Here is a 16,518-nt window from a genome sequence, read left to right on the forward strand (position 1 = left end):
ATTGTTCTTTGGTTTTTTTAAGCAATTCTGCCATGCCATGCATGAATCTGTGGCTCAGGTTAAACAATGTGGAGGTGAAATCAGACAATGCCAAAAAAATCTATCTAAAGACATAACAAAAACAATGGAAATAAAAAACAAATACCCTTTTAAGCATCAACTTCAGAACTGGGTTTGTTTTCGCCATTATACTGATGTCTGAGAGCACTAGAAGTCTATGAAACAAGTCTGTGGGACCAGATGGGTTACACCCAAGGATGCTGAAAGAGTTGGCAGATGTGCTCATCAAGATGCTTTCCATGATTTACCTGAAATCATGGCTAACTGGGGAGGTCCCACTGGACTGGAGGGTGGCAAATGTGACACCCATCTACAAGAAAGGAAGAAAGGAAGATCCAGGAAACTACAGACTTGTCAGTCTGACCTTGGTGCCAGGGAAGGTCATGGAGCAGGTCATCTTGAGTGCCATTAAAAGTCATATAATGGACAACCAGGGGATCAGGCCCAGTCAGCATGGGGTTATGAAAGGCCGGTCCTGCTTGACAAACCTCATCTCCTTCTATGACAAGATGACCTGAATATTGGATGAGGGAAAAGCTGTGGATATTGCTCACCTGGACTTTCAAAAAGCATTCAACACAGTTCCCCATAGAATTCTCATAGAAAAACTGTCTGCCCATGGCCTGGATGAGCGAACGGTCTGCTGGGTCAAGCACTGGCTGGTTGGACGGTCCCAGAGAGTGGTGGTCAAAGGAGCTAAATCCAGCTGGTGGTTGGTCACAAGTGGTGTTCCTCAGGGCTCGGTGTTGGGACCACTTCAACATCTTTACTAATGATCTTGATAAGGACATAGAGTGTATTATCAGTAAATTCGCAGACACTACTTCCAAGTTAAGCAGTAGTGTCGATCTGCATGAGGATAGGGAGGCTCTACAGAGAGACTTGGATAGACTGGATCAGTGGGCCAGTGTCAATGGGATGAGCTTCAACAAGGCCAAGCCAGGTCCTGCACTTGGGCCACAACAACCCCATGCATCGCCACAGGCCTGGGGAGGTGTGGCTGGAGAGCTGTCTGGAAGAGAAGGATCTGGGGGTTCTAACTGACAAGCAGCTGAGCATGAGCCAGCAGTGTGCCCAGGTGGCCAAGAAAACCAACGGCATCCTGGCTTGTATTAGAAATAGTGTGACCAGCAGAAGTAGGGAGGTGACAGTCCCCCTGTGCTTTGCACTGGTGAGGCCACACCTGGAGTATTGTGTCCAGTTTTGGGCACCTCAATACAAGAGAGATATCGAGGTGCTGGAGCGAGTACAGAGGAAGGCAACGAAGCTGGTGAAGGGCCTGGAGAACAAATTCTATGAGGAGCAATTGAAGGAGCTGGGACTGTTTAGTTTGAGGAAGAGAAGGCTGAGGGGAGACCTCATCACTCTCTACAGCTACCTGAAAGGGCACTGTAGAGAGGTTGGTGCTGGTCTCTTCTCACAGGTAATTAGCGATAGATCAAGAGGAAATGGCTTTAAACTCCAACAGGGGAGGTTCAGACTCGACATTAGGAAAAAAGAATTCACAGAAAGAGTGGTCAGACAGTGGAATAGGCTGCCCAGGGAGGTGGTGGAGTCACCATCCCTGGATGTGTTTAAGGGACGTTTGGATGAGATGTTGGGGGATATGGAGTAGGGCTGGTGGTTGGACTCGATTCCAAGGGTCTTTTCCAACCTGAATGATTCTGTGATTCTATGGGATATCCTGGGGTTTACAATGCAGTTCTTTGGAACAAACAGCAGAATAATTGATTATTCAGTTTCCTGCTCTACTCATAACCTTTCAAGCACTCTCCCTTCAGTCAACTTCTAGACATGCACAAATTAAAAAAAATGTTTTGACTGTGAGCTCTTCACAAAGGGTTATGTGAAGCCATCAGCAAAACTGTTGCTGACCCCATGAGCAGCAGCATCAGGTCTCAGTGGCAAAAACTGATGAAGCCAATGACAAACCCTGCACTGAATTCTGGGAATGTGATCCTCCACGGCTATGAATTTGACTTTATGCCTATGCTACACAAAATAATCCTGCTAATAAATCCCAGGGTGCTTTATCTGCCTTTTTTAAGAATCAAAGGCTACGCCTACAATACATAGGCAATTTGAACCAGCCGGAGAAAAAAGGCTGGTTCTGAGAATCTAAGGTCCGCACCATGCACCTTTCAAGAGGTTTTCACTCTAGCCTAGTCCTATGGCTTGAACGACTACCAGACTGCGCTTCTGTAGCACATCTTCAAATTTTGTTTCATTTGAAAGGAATCCAGCCCAGGAGCTCTGAACCTGCTTGGGGGCAATGAGGAGATGTATTTCCAAAGCACACTTCTGATTTGACCTGACATACTAATGTAGATGCATCCAAAGAGCTTAGAACATGTTCCTGCATTAAAATGTCTAAAATTAAGGAGTTTCAAGGTCATGAATAGGTTTACTTCTCTCTTAGTTAACAGGGCACACAGCCTTCAATGCACTTCACACACGTGCAGCAACCTACAGAGACGATGAGTTTTACAGCAGCAGACACTGTGTTTCTGATTCCAAATATGTTCCTTTCCCACTTTCTTGACCTTGTTATCTTTAGGATTTTTATTCAATTTGCTCTCCACATTAAGAAAACTTCTTTATGCAGCTGAATATTTTATTTTCAGAAGAGTTTGTCAATCTTTATTGTCTGTTCTACTGACAAAGGTCTTCTTTTCCTTGACAGCTCTGCAAAGTACACATTATTGCATTAAAAAGATCACTGGATGTCTCATATGCTTCTGATAAACTGGGCTCCCTGCCCTCTTGACTTGGGCTCTCCCTCCCCCTTCCCAGTTTTATACTAGTCAAAAAGATTTACTTCTCTTCTAAAAAATAATATATAAATAAATACATTGTGAGTCACAAACATTAAATACTTAATTTGAACCGGCAGAAAGACCAGCTACCGGAATTCTACAGTGGTCTGTTAGCTCGTATGTCTCTGCATGTGCATATTGAAGGAAACAGCAGAAATAATACTTTACAGTTTGATGAACAACATATGACACAGAACCTCTAGACTCGCAAAAAAGGGTTACCAACTTAGGAAAATACCTGCTATATAGAATACTGCCCTCTCCAAGAAAAAAAGCCCTACACACTCCTTAATTTCACTGATACAGAACCATCATCATTAAGGCTTGATATATAAATAAGGACATAATTAAAGTCTGAGTGATAAAAAGGGACATTTTCTGAGGATGCTGGATGTCAAAGCAAAAAGGATGATACTGTGCCATCTCCTTTTAGGCGGAATCCTCCCTTAATTTCAAATACAAGCTTTGCTTATAGTTGGCACCATAATGGCTTATAATAATTTAACCACATCTCTTTCTGGAGCAAAATGTAACATCACTCTCCACTTCATCATGCACAGAGGAAGAACCCATGAACCTAACTTAAACTGAAAATAGAGAAGAAAGAGAGGGAAAAAAAGTCATATTTGATTCGCACAGTCTATAGAATTATCTCAATGCAAGCTGCAGATAGAAGCGTTATCTCTGAAAATCACAAGAAGCAATCACATCGTTGGAATAAGCAAATAAAAAGAACATGCTTTCAATAGGCACAACAGCATAAGTAATACTGAGTTTGAAAATATGCCTTATTTTCAAGAAAATGAGTGAAAGTGTTGTATCAGTCTCACAATAAAGTAATGTACAGGCCCACTAGATAACCAGTAATTCCCATTTCTGAAAATCATATTCTTTACTTGACAAACAGCCCATACTAACTTAATGCTCCACCGACACTGCCTATTCTTTCTTTCCCATAAAGATAAAAAAATAAAGGGAAACATTCTAGCCTAAAAGATGACACATGCCTTATATTTAGCCCTTTTCACTGAAAGCTTACCTTAGTTTCTGACTGTGATTGCTGGGGAGAGAAAAATAATATTTCAGACTGCTGCAACTTCCCTTTTCGACAAGCTCTTCAACCATCCCTATTCAGCAATCACACATTCCTAATTCAGTGGGGATGGCCTGCCTGTTATAAACTACTCTCAGAAACCAGCTATTTCTGCTGCTACCCCTGGGATTGCACCCAAGGTGAGGATCAAGCAAGTAACACTGGGCATCCACATGTACAAGGTCTGAGCCAGATGGGAGGAAGCAGAGAGTAACCAATCCATGTTTCACCGCACTTGGCATTTGCCTTCTGCAAGCTGCCTTTGAGAAGATCACCAGCACAGGTATGTTTGAATATGCCACCCTCTTCCTAATACCAATGAGCCTCTTCACAGACCCAAAATCTGCCTGACACAAAAACCACAGGCATAAACAATACATCTATTGTGTAATAGTCTGTTTTCCCCAAAGAAATATCCTGGGGTACTTTATCACTGGACAATGCTACAGAACTAGTTCTTAAAGTGACTGTTAAAGCCATCTCTCCTATGTTTAGGTGCTGACACTCTGGAGAACTTCAGCTGTAGTTTTAAGTACCTTTTGGTATCGTTTGAACTTTTGCAAGCATATATATACTTTTACAGCTGTGATAACACCTATGCAAAAGAACTGAACAAAATGAAGGAATAAATTATGGGATTGCAGAGAAGAAAGAGAAAGCAAAGTAAAATACAGGAGCAAAACTGAGATGGGGAGGGATGAATTTGAAAAAGAAGTTTAAAGAAAAATGTTGACCAGATAAAGGGAAAAGGAACTGGAAAAGGTAAATCATAAATGTTAACTTGTGATGGAGTACATGGCCACACTTTCGTATCTTCTAATATTCAATCATCTTTTCCAAGTGACATTCCCATCACTTATCTTTTGAAAGCCAGTGCATAAATGAAAGACCTGCAGTGGAGAGGTGCACAAGGCAGACTCTCAATAGCAGTAAACACCAGCAAGAAAAATTAGTTTCAAGTATCTGACACTGAAATCTTTCCATGGCCCAAGAATCAAAACACATGTGTCTGATAGCCATGTATCAGACTAAACAGCCAGGGAAGAGGAAACTTTTAATGAAACATACTACCAGTCACTACAATTATATGAGGCATAAGATGGCCCAGAATGGAAAAACTACATTCTAAGTGGAAGTATCCTGCTGTTCATTTTTGCTCTTTCTCACTGAATTTAACGAAAATATGCTGTGTTTCCAGGCAATGTAGAACAAAGACATTTTGGTTTTGAACCTGTACCTTGTGCACACTACATTTGAATGTTATCACCTCTCTTAATCACCTTCTTATGTCTGATAGTACCCCTTTAACCTTTGTCACTCAATTATTGAACAAGTTATCTCATTGTTACTCTCTTTTGAAGGAAGAGTTGTGCCGCTTTTCATGCTGATAAGAGACACATAAATATTCACTCCTAGCAAACATTTAATAGTAAAGTGTCTTGAGCAAACTACCAGAGTCTAAAGGTAGGAACCTGTGGTTAATTTCCCTGCTATCTTAACCCTTTAGTCAATCCACCAGAACAGACACAGAAGATGGATGCTCTTTTTTACAAATGAAGCAGAAATAACTGTTCTCTAAAAGAATGGACTTTGTAACATGTTTTATAACACAGCAAATAAATCAAATTATTCGAAGTGAAATACCTACCCATTTTCTGGGCCGGCCTCTGGGTCGCTTTTCACCAGTGGCTTCTGCTTTCTGTAAAGGGAAAAGAAACACAATGTATTTTATACCTCAGCATTATTTAACAGCCTCATTAACTAGGAACTACTTTCCTGTAACATTATCCATAATTATATCTCTTGGGTGGCACAAAGCCCCACTCCTGCTCTATGGGTTTTCTGGTGGAAAGTGTTTATGTTGTTTTTTCTGACATTTCCTAGCCAGTGTGGCCAGGGGATGCTTCACCTGCACCCAAGGGTGCTCCCAGTCCTGATCCACAATGCGTCCAGGAGCACAGAGGAGCATGCGCACACACTCCCCGCAGTATAGCCTGGGGTGCCCTGACCCCAAGCAGCCATGGGGCATGCAGGCTGCAGATGGGGGCACAGGGCAGTTTGGGAACCCAAGAACCCCCAATAACATCAAATCTAGTCTTTCACAGGCTGTCAGAATTACCTGAAGATACTAAATTTAAAACACAGCCTGCTCCAAGTCTGAAGAAAGCAGTTTCTAGCAATCACGATTCCTTCTTTTAGTTTCATGATGTTCACACATGAAATGGATTTGGACAGACAATCACCATGAACGTGTGTGTGTTCATACTGGGAAATAACTTTTCTACTTCACATGAAGTTTTCCAGGTAAAAGTGCATCCTTAAGCTGTACGTAAACCTTTCACTGGTCCAAAACACACCTTCCCTTTTCAGGTTTAAAGAAACAGCATGGAAGGTACCCTAGAAATGACAGCTTCATTTATGTATGACCAGCAGTTGGTCCTGGAGCTCAAAGTAAAGAAAATATGGGCTCTCTTACAAGACTCTTCCATTAATTCACTGTGTGACACTGTGAATACTACTACTTATGCACGACTCTAAAATATTTACAGGCTTTAAAATTAAAATTGCAGGTTATTTTCTCTAGGTAGGCTCTGCCCATCCATACACCTCATCAGGAAAATAACCCTGTACCACTTGGGATGATGAGGATTTTGCCATCAGTTTCAGTGAGGACAGGACTTGCCACATACAAAGTCCCCGAGAATGAAGACTTTTAGTACACATTCTGTAAATGTGCTTCCACATTTCCATGATTTTTTTTTTCCAGTTAACTGTAAGTGTATTTGATTTGCCCTCAGAAATCAACTATGTCCTTAAATAAATCACTTGCTGGTCAATCTCTGTAACATATCCTGTAACCCAATGCTGTGTAAATCGGATCCCTCTAAGAGAACTTGAGCCAAGGAAGTAGTGGAGGAATCTCTACAAGAAAACTGCCCTGCAAGTTAAATGCAATTATTTTGAAATAAGTATCTCACCAAGAAGAAAGCTGTGAAAAATAAAATTCACACTCCTAAATGGCAAAATTATCACTCAGACTTGTTAAGAGAGTAAACTTGCTTTTTAATCACTTATACTAGTGTTACACATAAGGTGAAACCCTCTTGTGAGAATACTTGTTTAAGTGCATTTACTATATACTACAGCTGTCTTATTTCAGAGTTTTGCTTCCTTTTAAAGTGTTCATTTCTTTATACCTTATAAGCCAAAGGATGCAAAAAAAAAGATGTGGTTTAGATTTGACAAGCTGTAGGCCCCTGCATTTATGTTTATTTCATGAAACACTAGGCATAAATCTTAAAGGAAAATATTGGGTTAAAATTGTTCTTAACAAATCAACACCTAACATGCTATCAAAGCACAACTGTCATTTATTTTCTTCTGTATTTTACCGCATCTGAAGAAAAGACCCTTTTCCAAAACTCTATGAAAAAAAAATAACTTTTTGGAAACAAAAACTACTTTGGTCTCACAATTAAAGTTCCTACAAACCTGACACAAATTGTAAGTTTAACTACAGCGTATAATCTAGTTTGATAGGAAAGAGAACATGAGAGATTTCTTTGAGTAACTAATCTTCACTTCCTGCCATAAACTGTCACACAGCATGGCCGCTTGCCATGAACAGTGCTGCGCTTTACCCCTGAGGAAGGTCCATGTCAGAAGTGGCTAGTGTTCCTGCTGGCTAGTTTGGGTATCAGTTTGTCAAGTGCTTGGGGACCTTTCATATTGAAAGGCACTATATTCCTGCTGTATATGATTTCCACCTCATGTTAGAAGAAAAACATTTCCATAGTTCTTATCAAAACCAAATCTTTCCCAGAGGTGAGCTGAGCAAACAGCAGGGCATGCCAGAGACGATGTTTTGGTACAGAGCAATTCTGTAAGTAAATAGGAAGGTTTCCACAGACTAAACTGCAGAAAATGAATGACAAGAACCTTCAAAGTGGATGTTTTTATCTCCATTCCAAGCGAAGAGAAAGACAAAACACTTCTGGAATGACCAAAAGGAGTGGTGGCAGTCCAGTGGTGATGATAAAGGCACGAAGTTTACAGAAATACTCCACCTCTTTCACTCTGGATTTTTTTTAGTTTGCATTTTGCAAACACATCCGGTATTTTCTCCAACAGCATAAGACTGTCTTTTAATTTAAGCACCTGAGGAAAGGTTTTATTGCATATCAATCAAGTAACTCAATGTTTCTCCATATAATTTTCAAGTAATTAATAAGAAAAGGAACATATAAGTGCCAAGACATTGCCTTTCCTCTGAAAAGGTATTTGCATAATCACAAACATGCCAGCATGTTGACTGCTTTAATTGAAGTGTTGTCTCCGAAGCTAGGAAGAAATCTAGAGAGAGCCTCAAACCACCCAGAGGTAACACAGATTCTCAGCTGGGCAGCAAGATGCACATGCTCCCAGCCACCCCACATGCAGCAGCAGTGGGCACCTGCTTAGTCAGGAAGGAAGCTGCTGCTGCCTTCATCCTCTAAAGCACCTCTTGAAACTCAGATGTGTTTGGTCAGGGTTTTCTTAACATTTGGTGCTACACGATGAGGCATGATCTTGCTCTATACAGCTAAGACACGAAATCACCAAGCTTAAAGGATGGTCGGTGTTATGATGTTTTATGAAAAATTATGAAATTTCTTGTAACCATAATATGAATACATCATTTTTGCTAAGTCTCATTTTAGGAACAGAACTAGATTTACTCCCTTTTAAGTGCATGATCTATACGGGAAATGTTTTGGGGGCTTTTTTGTCCCAAGTGAGAAAGATGGCCATTCCAGTCATTGCCATCTGGAAGTCAGTTAACAGTCCCCAGGCAGACTGGCAATTCAGCTAAACCCTGTACCACAGGGCCATCAAACCTGCTTCCAATGACTTGCTGTCAGCAACTGTAGGACTTGACTGCCCATCATCTCTGCCTCCTTGTTGCACAAATGTGCCATGCCCAGACAGAAACTGAGGCTGTACTACTGAAAGCAATTAACAAGACAAGTATAAATAATTGAATGGCTATAAAGTGCTCTTTGAGCATCTATCTATTGTCAAGGAAGATCTCAAATGGAACAGAATCTAAATTTGGAGAACTCTATCCACTTTGCAAAATGATCTGCTGGAGACCTCAGGTAAAATGTGTCAGAGCTGTAAGTCAGATGAAATAACCAGTTCTCAGAAGATCACAGATGTCAAACCATGACAAAAGACCTTGCCCACAAATGTGTCCCTCTCCTAAAAAAAAGTTATTTTGTCATTAAGAAAAACTTTTAAAAGAAATTCAGGCATTGGCTAGCTACAAAAATATCAGACTTCCAATGTCCTGTTTTACCCAATTCTAAACAGGAATCAGTCTTGTGCTTCTCCCATCTTGCTTAAAATGCCTGATTTAGAGGTCTCTCTTTTGGTGTTTTGGTTTTGGTTTTTTTTACTATAACCATGCTATGATTACTTGATAAATCTGATCTTGTTTTCGTTTTAAGCCAGTAATGACTGGTGTTGGTGAAAATGAATCAAGCATGGAGAAGAAAAATAGATCTTCATGAACCAATTTAGGGCAGAGTCCCGGTCACATGTGCTTTTTTTTTTTTTTTTTTTTTTACCTTTGGACTGCTTAACTAGAGGACATGCTTTTCTACATACCAAACTCGGGCCATGTAACGTAAAGACAGTAGTGAGTGTAGTCATACACAGTACTACAAGTTCCAGTTTTCAGAGGTTGATATTTCAAGATCTGGAGGTATTTTCAATGAATTTCACTACATCAACAACTACACAAAACTCAAAATATTTTAACTGAGGGTGAATTTTAATAAAGAGTGTTTACTTTTTGATCTTCCTGGGATATCCCTTGACATTTTCCTTTGAGACAAATACATAATAGCTACTACTCCTTTTTGTAACCTCAAAACTGTGTTTCCTCCTACCAAACAGGAGAGTATTTATGCCTATACAGTATTTTTGTCAAGCCCAACTACAGGAGCTAAACAAAGAAAAGCCCCTAAATGCTTCAGGGAAATGTGATGGGCTGGGAACACTGTTCAGTCTAACAAATAAAACTCAACCACAGAACACCCAGGAAACAAAAAAGTAACATCCCTACCCAGATCTTCCCGCAAAACTAATTGTCCTTTAGGAAAAAAAAGAAAACCTTCACTTTTTTGCTTTTTTTTTTTTTTACAAATATTTAAAATGAATAACAGAATGACTTGTTTAAAGACGCAGGCTTTAATAACAGCCTAATTGTGGGGATTCAAGTACAAAGTGATTAAGAGTCTTTTTGTGTCTATCTCTTCTCATCTGCTAGCATCTTGTGTTCCTTCTGCTCGTGAAAATTAAACTGAGAAATGGTTTGGTTTTCTACAAAATGCAGTTTACCTTTTGTGCCCAGTTTATAACAAGTTAGGCATGTGTGATAGTCAAGGCTTTTAAAAAAAATTAATATTACCTAAAATTAGATTAATTGTCACATTATTAGCTGTCCAATTGGTCTTGCAACATTCTGTATGCATTGTCAAGTTTCACATTGCTAATTTCCTAACAAGCAGAGTTTGTTTTCAGATGCCCCAAGGCCAGTTTACTAAGACCAAACACAAGCTCTGAAAGCTAAAAAAAAAAAATAAAAATAAAAAATCCCATGAATCAAGAAATTTTAAAAACACAACCACGATTCCAGGGTAAATTGTCCCAACTGATTTAAGGGTATTTCCTTTCTGAAGTATAGCAAAGCAAAGTCCCAGTTCTGGAGTATTTTTAACTCACTGCCAGTTCGTGCAATACATTTTTAATTGTGATGTGTAATGGTTTGCAAGAGAACACCCAATCAATTAATCATGAGTGCCTTCTCATGGCTGCTCGGTGGGTTCTCCTGGCCGACGTTTCTCTTGCATGTTGTGAACACTCTAATACATTTCAATGAGCTCCCTTTGAAACACACAGGCCACACACTATTCTTTAGAAATTCCAGCAATTTCCAGTTGCGTGTATAGTACACAGGTTCACATGTAGAGTGGCTTAAGCTAAGTTAGCCAGCTCCCTTTCTGAGAGTTGAGACAGGCTGTAGCAAGTCTTAAATAAATATATGTATGCATATGTATGTGTAAATATGTTTACCACAAAATCACACATAAAGCTCACTTTTAAGAGATGACACCCTCACCACCAAATGAAGCTTTTTTACAGTGCCAAAATCTCTCCATTCATATTACTGTTAGAAAAACTGTCAGAATTAATATTACATAAAAAGATACTTTGAGATGCCTGGTGAGATGCTGAACCATTTTAGAGAGGGTTAATTATCAATTTGGAAAAACATCTAAAATATTTATTTGAAATGTGATCTCAGTGACTTTCTTCTAGTAAGGCTTTATAAGTGTTTTATGTTTTGGAGGATTTATCAAACATTTATATACTTTATCTATAAACCCAGAAACAAATAAGACCTGTAATTACACACCCCTCAAAGGGTTTTTTTTATGATAAAAAAGACGTGTGGTCTTGGGTCAATTTTTTACATTATCAACACCCGAAAGGGTTTGCTTTAATTAGAGCAGTAACTTAATGCATTCTGAAAATCAAAACGTTACAACTGAATTGCTCAGTTCGTAAATTAGATTAAAAAAACCCAACTATATGTATCCAAAATCATCTGGAAAGCTCTTGATTTGATATACCTACATATATAGGAATGTTTTTAAGTTATTTTCCATTTACACTGATTTCCAAATCACTCATATAAGTGAAATTATGTTAATATTTCTTTTAGAAATATCCTTTTAAAACACATTTCTACGAATTACTTAAAATTTAATCTTATTACAAATATTTCTCCTAGGAAAGCCAACACTCCTAAAAGTAATATTTAAAATACTAAAGCTCACATTTGGATTCACTAGACTAATAAAACACTGCTCTCTCTTTTGAAGAGTGAAATTTAAACTATTCTAAAGTGAATCTGAGGAACATTTTTACTATATAAAGAAAAAAATCAACATTTTAAGCTCACCAGGTTGCAGAGTGGCTTTGATATATTTTAAATACCTAACCTGTAAAGCATTTTTTACTAATTCATTAACTTCTTGACAGAATATACTGCTTTTTTTCCAGCTCAGAAGGTAAAAAAGTATTTTAAATTTAAAGAGTTGGAAAACGTCCCTCAAACAAATGTTGAAAACACAACAAAACAGACATGAAACCATAGTCACCCTCTAATAATTTAGTATTTATCAGTAGTTGCATAACACTGAAAACTATCAAACTCAGCATGGTCAGTACCATAGGCATATTGAAAAGTAAATTATAATTAGATGAGGCCACAAATATCTTCCACACACATTTTGTCACAGATCTACTTAAAAGATACTGATACAAAATCTGGTAGTGAACTGTAGTGTAAGATTTTGTTTCCAATTTGGTACCTGTAAATTAGTGCTAACTGCTGTGCAACCATCAACATAAACAAAACTCCCCTGTTTGTTTTTAAGTCTATACGCAACTATTTGCCTTCACTAAAATAATTCCTACAGAAAGGTAATATTTGCCTTCTAAGTACAGTTTTCTAACGCTGAGCTTTCCCCAATTCAAATAAAATTAAGTCACATTTTCATGTTGTATTTGTGATGTAAAGTCCATGCACTAAAGGCAGTGACTTCAGAAAATTTCTCCTATAGCTGAATTCATTCAGAACCAGAATAAAAGTCTGCTCCCATCACCAAGCAATAGTGGTTCAGAAGACTAATAGCACTTCAAGTAAAAGTCTCTTTGAAACTGATTACTAAACAAGATATAGTAGGATTTTCCTGTAACTCACAGTTTACTATACAATCACATTTTAAAGCTGTAAATTTCAATATATGCACTTATTTCCATCAACACATAACTGGATTTACTTCTAATTAACCTATGTTTGACAAAACACTTAGCTTTAATATACAGATTTGGTCTGTAGTATTAATAACTTTAAGTGCACAAGAAATTAATCTTCCTCTTCCAAAAATCTTAATTGAGAAAATAATATCCTTATTATTGATTTCCTTACTAGATACAAGAGATTTCAGTAAACACATCAAATACACTATGTTATTTAACTAATCTGTACACTATTTAAAAAGCAAGCTGTCCTCATAGGTTTTGTACCTAGGGTCTTCATGCAGCATGCTAATTCTAATCTTAAAAATGCAAAATACAATCTTTACGTAGCTTCCATTATTAAAAGGGTCCCAATCCCAAAGTTCACAGCCTAAATGACCGGATTTTTTGCTACCAGTCGATGAAAAAACAGCATTAGGAACTCTCCCTCTTTAATAATCTCACCTTCTGAGCTGCTTTAGAGGGACTCTTGTTTTTGCTTCCTTTGGGTCTTCCTCTTGGTCTTTTAGGAGAAGGTTCACCAGTTGGTTCCTAAATACAGGAAAACATGCAATTGTGGCAAGAGGCTAAAACTAACCCAGAAGGTCTGAAGGATAAACTATAACTGAGAAGTTATTTAAAACATATATACATTAATAGTATAGATAACACAATGTTTAAAATGCAACATGAAAAATCTGAGGTAAAGAAAAAGTCTACTTTGCACAGTAAGAGTTTAACTTCCCTTGTAATTACATGAAAAACTTCGAAAAGTTTGCATATTCAAACATGTGATAGCAGAAAATACATTTTTAAAAGAAGATGGCTATGGTTTCCCTCATGTAAGAATGACCATTCAAAAAATAATAGCTACCCAATTAATTTCAATTGCATTTCATTGTAGGAAGATACAATTACCATATGCAGTTTCTAGCACAAACTTTTGGGGAAAAAAAAGAAGTTAACTACTGGAAAACTGTAAAGTAAGCTTACTAGTTTCTCAAGGGCACAAATATTTCGGGATTATTTTTTGTGTTGTTCTGTAGTTGGAACTATACTCACACCTATTCTAAACATAGTTGATATGTATTAAAGTGCAAATGTAAAAGTTGCTCCAAATAGAGCACTCTCAAGCCAAAACTCGACAAAAGAAAATATCCGAAACAGAAACGCAACTCTAAAATGACTCGACAGGAATACTTACTATTTTAGCTATTTTCTTAACTAGCTCTTCTGCCTGACAGTAAATAATCAGTCCTTAATAATGGGTATGAATTACTAAGAGTTTGGATTCCAAATATTTACTCACTGAATCAGAAATACTATAAAACTTTTCTAATTTTAAATATAGATTTCATTCACATTACAGGATGTGGTAAAACTAATTAAATGCAGTTTATTAACTTAAACCAGTTTAAAACTCTTCAGCTTTTTAATTCCCGGGTAGGTTAAGGGGAGGCTGGCGAGGGGACTCCCTAACTGCTCCAGCTCTCAGTGGCGATCCTCGCAGGCACCGCACATCTGGGCTGAACACGTTTACGGAGACGCACTTTCCTTTCTCTTCCATACACTCAAACGCTATGGCGGAGGGGGGGGTGTGGGGGGTGGAAGGAGGTGGAAGGAAGCCCCGGCGCAAGCTCGCAGGGCTGATGCTGGGGCTGGGCGAGGGCAGCCCGGAGAGTGAAGCCGCACGGGGGGCAGAACCCGGAGCCGCGCCGGTGAAATAAAGTGTCACTGGGGGCAGAGCGGGAAACCCAGGGGCTCCGCTTTTATGGCTTTCCGAAAAGGACTTTCCGCGCAATCTGCAGGAGCACATCGGTGGGAGAGGGGGCGAGCAAAGCAGCCGGGCTTCCCCCGGCCCGGGGCTCTGCTGTTCGGCTCCCTCCGTGTTTTCGGAGCCCATCGCAAGCTCCCGTGACAGGGGGCTGATGCGAAAGGAATGGTAGTAAACACGTTTAAAGCCCGCGGGAGCTCGCTCTAAAACCAGCTCCGTGGGCAGCCCCGCTTTCCTATCGTGACTGCCGCGGGAGGCATGGAAAGGGCTGCGAACAACGCCGCGCTGCCCCCGCGAAGCCGCCGGCTTAATTGGTTGCATCCGCGGGCAGGATCCCCCCCGGGCGGCGGCGGCGGGGGCTCCGCGCAGCCCGGCACTGCCCGGCGATGCGACAATGGCACCTCGGGCGACGGAGGGAAGGGGCGGGAGGGGGGGTGGGGGTGGAAATAATGCACGGATCTAGCAACCTCAGCGCGGATTCAGGTCTTGTAAGTCAAAAACAGGAGCCCCGCGCGTCCCCTGCGGGGCCCGGGGGGAGGCAGCCGGGCCCCGCTCCCCGCGCTGAGCAGCCCCCCCTCGCCCCGACCTGCCTGGGAAGGCGCCGGAGCAGAGGCAAAAGGTGTTGCAAATGCAGGGCAAGCCCCCTCCGGCTACCTCCCCCACCTCCATCGGCAACGGGGGCACCTCTGCATACGATGACGGGGGTGAGGGAGGAGGTGGGGAAGAGGGGGGGGGGGAAGCCAGGGGAAAGGTGGGGGGGAGGCAAAAAAACCTATGCGAGTTTCTAGACACCCTCCTCACCCCCAACCCCAGGATCTAGGGGCAGTCAGGGGCTGGGCTGGTCAAGATTGGAGGCGGCAGCAGCCCCCGGTGGGACCCGACACACGCACGCACACACACACACACGCAGATTGAGACATTGCAAGGGCTGAGAGACGAGGGAGACAGGAGAGAGAGCCCCGTTCCCTGCTCCTCGCTTTCGCAATTTCAAAATCAGCTCGAAATGACCCAGCGAGCGCTGGTTGGTCGGAGCCGCGCTGCTCCATGTTCCCCATTTACATTGAAAAGCCCCAGCTCGCTCCGTGCACAATAGTGAAAGTCCCGAGGAGGCTCTGCGGCTGAGGCTCGGGCAGGCAGCACCCCGCCGCTCCCGGGCTGCGGGGTTCCCCCGCCGGGGCGCCCGGCGGAGCCCCTCGCTAACGTCTCTGCACCACCTCGCCGGGAAGCAGCGCACAACAAAGCCCCCCGCCCCGGCTCCAGGACGCCTTCACTTGCAGCATAATACGTACATGTACATGCCTATAATACTATAGATCTGCGGCTCTACGTATCTATACGATACTGACTTGTGGTTGCTTCCTGGGTCTGCCTCGTCCTCTCTTCTGAGGCTCTGCGGTTGCAGGTTGCTCCTGGGCAGCAGTGGAAGGCTGACCGGGTCCCTCACCTTGTGCACTCATCGTGACTTCTGCTGCTCAGCCTTAAACCAGTCTCTCCAAAGCACCTTGGAAGGGGGGGAATCAAAACGAGCTCTTGCTGCTTTTGCTGCTCGCTGCCACCACCACACCGGACGTCCTGGTGCTGCCAAAAAGGAGAAGAGAAGGGGAGGAGGAGGAGGAGGAGGTGATGGTGGTAGTGGTGCTGGTAGTGCTGGAAGAGGAGGGGGAATGAATCTCTCTTACAATTTAGGAATGGTTAGTAACATGAAGCAATTCAAAAGAGGGGAGGTTAAAAAATTAAAAAAAAAAAAAAAAAAAAAAAGCAGAGTAAATTGCAACCCTGGAAGTGCAAGGAGAGAGGGAAATGCTCCGAGGTTGTCGGAGCAAACCAAGAAGGGGAAAAAATCCTACAAATTGAAAGCAAGTGGTGGCTATCGCGCTTAGATCGGATCAGGACAAATTAAGATAAGACACATTGAAAATGGA

At 41.1% G+C, this 16,518-nt stretch overlaps 1 protein-coding gene across 1 annotated transcript in view; it reads right to left on the reverse strand.

Moving 5' to 3' along the window:
- The window catches only part of HMGA2 (high mobility group AT-hook 2), a 123,848-nt gene extending 107,795 nt beyond the window's left edge, over nucleotides 1-16,053 (reverse strand). Inside the window, exons 1-3 of the mRNA XM_074901530.1 lie at nucleotides 15,943-16,053; nucleotides 13,288-13,374; nucleotides 5,618-5,668 (exon numbers count right to left, since the gene is read on the reverse strand). Of these exons, the coding sequence (XP_074757631.1) occupies nucleotides 5,618-5,668; nucleotides 13,288-13,374; nucleotides 15,943-16,053 (249 nt within the window). The remainder of the gene's footprint in view (nucleotides 1-5,617; nucleotides 5,669-13,287; nucleotides 13,375-15,942) is intronic.
- Nucleotides 16,054-16,518: the final 465 nt, after the last annotated feature.

This window comes from Athene noctua, chromosome 3 (genome assembly GCF_965140245.1).
Source record: "Athene noctua chromosome 3, bAthNoc1.hap1.1, whole genome shotgun sequence".
Taxonomy (NCBI): Eukaryota; Metazoa; Chordata; class Aves; order Strigiformes; family Strigidae; genus Athene; species Athene noctua.